Source organism: Melanotaenia boesemani, chromosome 13 (genome assembly GCF_017639745.1).
Source record: "Melanotaenia boesemani isolate fMelBoe1 chromosome 13, fMelBoe1.pri, whole genome shotgun sequence".
Taxonomy (NCBI): domain Eukaryota; kingdom Metazoa; phylum Chordata; class Actinopteri; order Atheriniformes; family Melanotaeniidae; genus Melanotaenia; species Melanotaenia boesemani.
Window position 1 is genome coordinate 4299084 of NC_055694.1, and position 9834 is coordinate 4308917.

General features: G+C 36.6%; 1 protein-coding gene across 2 annotated transcripts in view; it reads left to right on the plus strand.

Moving 5' to 3' along the window:
* Positions 1-4403, plus strand: part of dnmt3bb.1 (DNA (cytosine-5-)-methyltransferase 3 beta, duplicate b.1) — a 42635-nt gene extending 38232 nt beyond the window's left edge. For both annotated transcript variants that reach the window (XM_042003292.1, XM_042003293.1), the window contains exon 22: positions 1222-4403. In XM_042003292.1, the coding sequence (XP_041859226.1) occupies positions 1222-1363 (142 nt within the window). In that variant the 3' untranslated portion in view covers positions 1364-4403. The remainder of the gene's footprint in view (positions 1-1221) is intronic.
* Positions 4404-9834: the final 5431 nt, after the last annotated feature.

Here is a 9834-nt window from a genome sequence, read left to right on the forward strand (position 1 = left end):
ACACGTCTGTAAAAAGTAGTTCCAGGGTGATGTTCAGCATGGTGAAGCATCCCCTCTTCTTCTAACATCTGTGTGTAAACATCTGGGAAGTGAGGGGACCAGTTGCTGGAGTTTTAGGAGAGGAATGTTGTCCCATTCTGGTCTGATGCAGGATTCTAGCTGTTCTACAGTCCTGGACCTTGGTTGCTGGATTTCTGCTTCCATGATGCTCTTCTCCTGTGAAGCCATGCTGCTGTGATGGATGCAGGATGTGGTTCAGCATCGTCTTGCTGAAACCTGCAAGGCCTTCCCTGAAAGAGACGTTGTCTGGATGGGAGCAGATGTTGCTCTAAAACCTCCATGTACTTTTCAGCATTGATGGAGCTTCACACATGTGGGAGCTGCTCACGCCATAGGCACTAATGCAGCCCCATCCCATCAGAGATGCAGCTTTTCACCTGTCCACTGATAACAAGCTGGATGCTCCCTCTCCTCTTTAGTCTGCAGGACATGCTGTCCATGCTTTCCAGAAATTAGTTCACATTTTCATCCAGGTTTTCACTTTGCCTCAGACCATTTTAAATGAGCTTTGGTCCTGAAAAGGCGGCAGTGTTTCTGGTTATTGATCACATCTGGCATCTTTTTAGCATGATGGAGATTTAAGCTGCATTTGTGGATTTCAGGGTGAAATGTGTTCACAGACAGTGGTTTCTAGAAGTCTCCCTGAGTCTGTGCAGTGGTTTCTGGGATCCTTCCTGATTCCTGAATATTTTGATGATATGATAAACTATAGATGGTGAGATCTTAAAAGTCTTCACACTTTATACGGAGGAACAATTTTTAGACCTAGTTTTTCTCAGATTGGTGAATCTCTGTCCATCTTCAGACCATAGAGACTCTGCCTCTCTGAAATGCTCCTTTTTTATACCCAGTCATTACTGACCTGTTACCAGTTAAACTAATTAATTGTCAAATGCTCCTCCAGTTGTTTTTGGATTTGTACCAGTTACTTTTTCAGCCTTTTGTTGCTCCTGTTCCAACTTTTTACAGAGTCTTACTGCTATCAAATTAAAGATGAGCTCATATTTTCCATGAAATGATAAAATATCTCTTCAATGGGAATAAAATATAAAGTTAATGTAATTTGTAAATCATTGCATTATGTTATTTACATTTTAGAATTGGGGTTGTAGTTTCAACGTTTTCTTTGCTGTTAATTATTTTGTCTTGTTTGGTTTGCAGGATCTTTGGTTTTCCCGTACACTACACAGATGTGTCCAACATGGGTCGAGGTGCCAGACAGAGACTCCTGGGCCGGTCCTGGAGCGTCCCCGTCATTAGGCACCTGTTTGCACCACTCAAAGATTATTTTGCCTGTGAATAGACGTCACCCATCTTCAACAACCAGGTGGCTCTCTGGAATTTATACCAGCACTGGAGTTGGGTCTGTGGCCATACAAAGAAAAAAAACAAAACATCATCTTTCAACCTTGTTTGATCAGGATCTGGAGGGTTTCTCTGCTCTAACAGCTCCTTCTGTGTACACACAAGTAGTTGCACTTAACGTCTAAGTCGCAGGGAAGTAGTGGAAGTAGCTGCTGCTGGATTTTTGTGACATTTTTCAGGTTTAGATTCATATAACACAAACTAAACGTACTTTTAATGAAAATATGGAACAAAGATGTTGCTAAAACCACCACTTTTTTTTATCAAAGCACCATAAGATTTTATGTATATTTAACATAAACAGTTTGTGCACAGTCTCATCAAAATGTGACAGCTGTGTTTAGTCTCACCTGAAGGTCTGAGTGATCCTTCAGGTGGAAGAAAGGTGAGGACCGTCCCTCTAGGTGTGGATGCATCATGCAGAGCTCAATATGAGCTGTTTTAATCTTGACACTGTTTAAACTTTGATGGGATACTTTGGAAGTGGTCAGACAGGAATCAGTTTAGAGAATCGGTAAGAAGAAAACAGAAGAGCGAAACTTTGCCATAAAAAAATGGACTCAAATGTGAACTTTACACGACTTCAGGCAGTTATTTACTGAACTGAAGAACATTTATGCTGCTCTGTGTCATAATGCACATCGCCATGTCTCATATTGGTGTTTTGGGCTCAGACCTGCAGAATTCAGTCAGAGTGGAGTAAATCCACCACTGTGGATGCTGCAATGCTGAGCGTCACAGACGGTTAAATTTCTGAGGCTTAACTTGAATTTTTGGTGAAAATTCCTTCCCAAACTCTGAGTGCTGTTTCCTGCAGGCCAGATACTAATTATTAAGAGATACTTAATGCAACACCAATTTTAAAAGGAGAAGAAAATCAAGTTTCTTTTCATTCCATTTCTTGATAGGATCATGTCCTTGAATTGATTTCACACAAAGTTGATAGAAGCCTTCGTTTCTTCACTGCTCGCTCATTCCTACGTCAATACTCAGAGCTTCAAGAGTAAAACAGAGCCTGCTCAGGGGATATAAAAGTAATATCCTTCAGTTTCTAACTTCTGTTATTCTATACCAGATGCTGATTCTGACATAATGTAGCACATTTTCCATCTCTTTGTCCGTTATAGTGAAGAATAAGTCTTCATTACTCAAGCCGATGTAGCCTTGTACCCTGCAGTCAAACCCATTATGAGGTGGGATTGATGCCCTGTTTCCATTTACATATGTTTTGTTCCTGACTCTGTAGGACATCTAGAGTGTGCTCCCCTAACATTAGCCTTCAGAAAATGTATTTCTTTCTGGATGGATAGAAGTCAGTATTGTAAGATTGTGTACTACAGACCTCTAGCTGATTGTGATCACTGGAAGTTTTTACCTCAGTCGAACCAAAGTCAGCCCACATGCTGCTGTTTTAACAAAGTCTGAAGATGTGTTGGACAGTAAAAGTAAACCATCTTTTTTATTTTTAATAATACAACCAACAAGCTCAGAGCCGTTCAGCTCAAGTTTTTTCTCGTAACATCGTTTTTCTTCTTACGAAGCTGTTTAAATTTAGCTGAAAGTGTTGTTGTTGGTGCACATTAAGCTTTGAATCTGAGCTGAAGTTCAAACTGGACCAAAAATGAACCTGTACAGTGGCACCTGTGTAATTTCAATGTGATAATTTTACTGAAAAAGAGGAGAAAGACAGAAAGAACCTTTTCAAACAGCTAGAAAAGAAAAGGGGTAACGATGTGGTCCAAACTGTTTTCATTCAGGAAAGTAAAACGTGTGAAATGCTGCCGAACATTTGACGGTTTGTAAACTCCCCATGACTACTTTAAGAGGATTTAAAATAAATCAATAAAAAATAAACAAGAGGAAAGTGATGAAAATGGGATCAGGACGCAGGTCTGTGTGATGAATGTGTTTCAGATCACAGGAAGTAAAAATTACTGTCTGTAAAACTTTGCTACTGAAACTTCATTTATCCCAAAAAGTATATTTTTGCTGCTCCTCAGTAACACTGAAGCCTTTTTTTACTCAAACAATACAGAGTCTGCAGGTTTCACATGTTTCCAGACTTGAATCTTTTTTACATGCCTACTGAAGCTTTTTTACATGTGTTGAACATTTTGTGTAAGTTGTGATTTTTTCCTTCGTTGCTGTAAAACATTTAGCTTATGAAAGAAAACGGGCATTATCTCTGACTGAGGGACGTCTGTGTATCAGTCCTTGAACAGGATTTGTTCTGATTCAGCTTTTTATCACTGGAACTTTTTTTGGATTGTTGTTTTCTTGCAGCGTTTTCAGTACTGTACCAATGACAATGAGGTTTACAAGTTTTGCTTAAAAAGGAATTATATGGCTTTTTCCAAAACCTAAATGTACAGGTCTTCATTAACAAAAATAGGTGCTTTTTTTATAAAGAAAAAAAAAACGTTTTTTATATTTGAAAATGAACATTCATGTTTTTTTCCTTTAATAATTCCTTGATAGTAAACATTTTATATTCTCAATAACTTTAAAAAAAAGAACAAACCTTTTTAATGTTGAGTCTTTGTCGTTTTTCCAGAAAACAGTAGTAAAAAAAACTTATTTTCTACGTGTAACTGCTTTTTAGAACATGTTATATTGAGTTATAGTTTATATTAACATAGTATAAAGCTTGCTTTAAATTTTATAATAATACATTATAAAGCATATTATTCTGTAGGGTTTTATTTTTTTGTTTGTTTTATTTGCACCATTATAAAACCTCTTGGGTGTGTATTTGTAGGCTTATAGTATGTTAACAATGTCTTTGTTTTTGCTATTATCTCTATAACATTTTTATACTTTATCAGAGTAAATTTAGAGTTTTGTTTGTTTTTAATATACTTTTAGACCTTGTTTGAACCATTAAAGCAAAACATTGGTGTACTTTTTTGTGTGTACTTCTTGTAGTAACCTATAAACATATTTTACTTAATAAAATGCAATCTTGATGCAAGAAAATGTACCCAAGTTTGATTCATTTCAGTTTTTGGGGATTTCTTTCACTTTCTACTCCTGCTCGACCCAAATAATTAGAGAGTTTTATTGTGACTTTTCCTCTCCATGTTGGTTAAATAACCAGAAAGAAACACCAACAACATAATACAGCCACAACTGTTGTATCAAATATAAATAAAAATAATTTATAAATCTCACAAATCCATATTTTATTCCAACAGAATATAAACAACGTATTAGATGTTGAAACTAAAACATTTTACCTTGAACCAGCGTTGTCCCATTCTGGTCTGATGCAGGATTCTAGCTGCTCTACAGTCCTGGACCTTCATTAATGGATTTTTGCTCTCATGATGCTCCAGATTTTTTCTATTGGTGAAAGGTCTGGACTGCAGGCAAGCCAGTTCAGCAGCTTGAACTCTTCGCCATAGGCACTAATGCAGCCCCATACTAACAGAGATGCAGGTTGTTCGCCTGTCCACTGATAACAAGCCGGATGCTCCCTGTCCTCTTTAGTCTGCAGGACACGCCGTCCACGCTTTCCAGAAAGAATTTCACATTTTGATCATTTAATGCTGAACGGAAAGTATTAACTAGTATCAAATTCAGGTCTGCTAAATAACCACAGACATATTATGTGGTTAAAAGTTCATCTGAAGGTGCACCATCTCCTTTTGTTGGTGATAAGGGGACTATTTCTATTCAGATGGGCTACAGCAGCAGAAGACCACACCGGGTGCCTCCTGTCAGCTAACGACAGGAAACTGATGCTATAATTCACACACACTCACTAAAGCTAAAATAGGAGAAATATCGCCTGGTCTAATAAGTCTCCATTTCAGCTCCACATTCAGATGCTAGGCTCAGAATTAGCTAAAAACATAATGAAAACATGGATCCATCCTGCCTTGGATCAATGCTTCAGGCTGCTGCTGGTGTAATGGTGGGGGGATATTTTCTTGGTCCACTTTGGGCCCCTTAGTACCAACTAAGAAAACTGCAAAATCTCTGAGAAATATTTCCAACACCTTGTTATAACTACAGTATGACACTGATAAAGTAGTTCTGGAGGTAAAAATGGACTTAATAAATTGCCAGCTGAGTGTATACTTCATGTGCTTTATCAGCCAAGGAAATTGTCAACCTGTCATGCAACAGAATAAGGTCGATCCACACAGGCCACACCCTGCAAAGCAGAATAATCCACTGCCTTTATTGAAGTGCATGAAACCAGAGCATCCAAGAAATCTTGAGTTCATGCCATGACGAGTCAGAACTATGCAACTTAAGCCAGGCGGTTTTAATGTTATGGCTGAAAACAAAGAGGTCTTGACATCTCTGAGAGAGCTGGACAGCTGCTGTAATCCACGTGTGTTGTTAATGTGAAACAGCAATGTGTCACATGAAGAAACAAGAGATGAGCTTGAGCTTGTTAATGTGTCATGAGGTTTAAAGACCCATCTGCTGCTGCAACACATGCAGAAAATCTCTCCAATGCAAGTAAAGCTGTTAAGCTGGAAACTGCACTTTAAACCACAACACAATAAAGCATGGCCTTGGGAAGATTTTACTAAATCTCTATTTATGTACAATATTTTGATAATAAAACATCTCTGAATATATTCACATATCATAAAAGAAGTCCAGCTCATACTACATGTTTCAATGCTATATTGCTGAGGTTATTAACCAGCAGGTTCCTATGTATTTGTCCTCCACCTCTTCTTTAAGGATGTAAGAAAAAGACATAGAAGCTTCTATGCTCCACATGTCTGGAACAAACTCCCAGAAAGACTCAGATCAGCTGAGAAACTCATTTATTGCTTGGTTTTGTAATATTAATATAAAAAATCAACATGTAAAAAAAAGCATCTTAGCCAAGTCAGATGTCGAATTGACTCAGATGTACCTAAAGTTAGAAACCTTTAATTTAATCCTGTTCACGTTATTTTTACTTACTACAAGAGTGTGGAATCAATTACGACACCTATATGTATATATATATATATATATATATATATATAATCCATGAACAACCTGCATCCACCGCCACTGTAGGATCTGTTTCTTCTGCAGCATTATGTTTTTTATTTTATTTATTTAAATAGAAACAATGTTGGACACTTTTAAAAACAGATGGGCATTTTGCAGCAGAGTCTGATACTTTTACCATTACAGACCTCAGCTCTTCAGCAGCTTTTTGTTTACTTTTTGCATGAACACAAACAACTGCATCAGCATCATTCACACACGTTGTCTGCTAGTGATAAATCCAGGTGGTTGTAGAGGTATACACCTGTATTTTCTGGAGCTACTTCTAGGACAGCTGGGGCCGTATTCCTAAAGATTATTAGTGTAAAGAGTTGCTCCTAGTGACCAAATTCAAAGAAAATTCTGAGAATCGTGATGTTTTCTTAGAATTTCCCCATAAAGTGAAAAGATAAAAGTTGTTTCTAAAGAATCTTAAGAGAGCTCCTAAGGTGAGAAGAGGACTTTTAAGATGCTTAGGAGTTCCCTAAGCAGAGGACAAAATGGCGGACAGAAGAGGGAGGAGGGATATTCTCCAAACACTGGATGACAGTGAATTAATGAAACGTTACAGACTGGATTTTGCAGAAATCATGTTAGTGGTTTTTTGTGAAATATACCTCACAAAACACTTTTATGCTCATAGACCAACTGAGCCAGGAGCAAATACTGTTCCTCTGTCCAGTTGCTGTTCGCTGGTTTGTGGTAGATCTGAAAGCCAGCCAACACTGCTTCTTATAGGCCAGCCACCAATCACAGACATTGGTGGAAGCTGAGCCATATTACCCTTGTTAATACAAAATGGAACTGAAATGTTCAAAGTTGAAAGCACAACAATCACCAGCATGGTAAATAAATGTAAGAAAATAAATATTGTGGATACTGTGAAAGTGGGTCTGAGTTTCTACCTTTTCTGTAAGATCATTTTTAAGTACAGCTTACCATTTATATAACAGATTTTACTTTTATGTAAAATAGTATTTATAATTACACAGTTTTCATATCAATTAGATTCTATGATTAAATTTATTGATTTGACGGTCCATTCTATGCCCATTTTCACCAAAGGTGTATCTAGCTTTCAGGATCAACCAATCACAGCTTTTGAAATGATGACTCATACCTAACAACGGGGTCAACCACACCTCCTCACTAAGACAGGAGTTTCTGTCCATTCCTTGCTCAGAGTTGTCTGAGAATGTTCTGGAATTACTCCTAAGCTAAGACTCTGTGCTAGGAATTTTTAGGTTAAGTTAGGAGCTCTCTGAGAGGATTCTCAGAATCTTTAGGAATACGGGTTCTGGTCTGTGGTGATGTAGCAGTGATGGATTATTTTTATAGAGAACATTGTGGTATCGCTGTGGTAGATAGTGAAAGACAGATGGCATACAGTGCCTGAAAAGAGTTTCCTTCAGATCATGGCTGGGTTGAGACCTATGATAATGATGTGTCCTGTTTCCTCCCTTTGGAAGTTGTTTTAGGCACATCTAACCTCGTTCCTATGTTTTTTACCTTTAATACCAAATCTTTTAAAATCCTCTCTTTTGCCTGCCACAAGGACCACAGATGGAAACTAGCTAGAAAGCTTTAATCTGGTGCAGTGCATCTCAACTCAATTTGGTTTGAGTCTAATGTTATTGCTGTACATGGTCCCTGACAAATAAACTCTTAAAAATAAAAAATTATATAACCTTGGGTGGAAATACCTTAGGATTCCATCTGAGGGGATGCTAGAGAGTCTCACAGAGAGGGAGAGATGCAGAAATGTTATGATTACAATGGAAAAAAAACCAAGATGGAACACATGAATTTTGGCTACACAAAGTAGGCATAAATGAAAACGTCACTACAGAAAGCTAGTAGTAAGTGTACTGGATGAGTTGCATAGTTGAATGAGTGGCTTCTTGGCCTCATGATGCTTGACTTGGACATGTGCAGGGTTTCTTATTCATCCATGTGATGTTACAACATAGCTGACCAAACTGAATGTTGGTTGAGTTGCAGTGATCAACATGCAAAATATTTCTCTTAAACAAAAATGACAATAATGTTAATTTTATCAACTTATGAGAAAGATAGGTGATAAATGTTGCTGAGTGAAGAGTGTGGGTCTAGGGAGGTAAAAGAGTGGATGGAGGCCATGCAAGTCCAAAAATTAGACAAGTCTTTGCAGTTTGTGAAGTTGGGAAATGTTTGTTCATCATGTTTGGACATTACCTGTGGCATCCCTCAGGGGTCAGTGTTGGGCCCTAAACTCTTCATACTTTAAATCAATGATATAAGCAAGTTTTCAAAAGTACGATGGTTTTATTTGCTGATGACACAAACATTGTTGTTCTGGCAGTGACTTACTGCCAAGTAATTAATACTGAACTGAATAACTGATCATTAAACTTGAGCAAACCAGAATAATACATTTTGGTAATCACAGAACTAATTAGATACAGTTGGATGGAGTTACTACTGACAGAGTAACAGAAATGAATTTTTTATAAGTGCTGATAGATGAAAAAATCTGGAAATCACAAATTAAACATGTACAAACCAAAAGTTCCTTTACTAAATAAAGCAAAACAGGCACTGAATCATAAATCACTCTGCATACAATACTGTTCATTAGTTCTTCCATATCTCATTTACCGTACGGACGTCTGGGGTAATAACTACATTAGTACAATACATCCACTACTCATTTTGCAAAAGAAAGCAATACGGATCATTCGCGGGGTAGGACATAGAGATAATAGAAATGTAAAATTCTAAAATATTGTGGAATTTCAGACAGTACAAATTCTATTTAAAGTAAAAAACAATCTCCTACAAGGAATCAATGAAAACTATTCGCTAGAATGGAAGGGGGTTATAAATTAAACGGTATTTGATTTGTATTTCAGTTTGTGGGGTTACATTGTGGAACAGTTTGGAGTGGACGCTCAGGGAATGTCCAAATATAAACCAGTTTAAACAAAAGTATAAAGAAATTATTTTTACATGGTACAGAAATGAAGAGGGTGTTTGATTATTACTGGGTGTTCACTGTTTATTTATTTTTTTGTTATTAATGTATTTTGGTGTTATCTTCAGCTATGTGTGTTAGTTATAATGATATAAAAATACTGTTATTATCATTATTGGTGATTATGGTATTATTATTATTATTATTATTATTATTATTATCATTATATTAATGAGAAGTGTTTAAACATTATTGCTTTATTAATAGGGGTGGGATAATATAAGTTTTTACTTTCTCCCACTAATTTTTGGATAGAATATGTAGTTTCTTTTATGGTTGCTTTTTTAAAAATGATTATTTAATGTATATATTTTATTATTTATTTATTTATTTTTATTAATGTATGATTATTACATGTTCGAAATAAATGATCTAACTAAACAAATAATTAA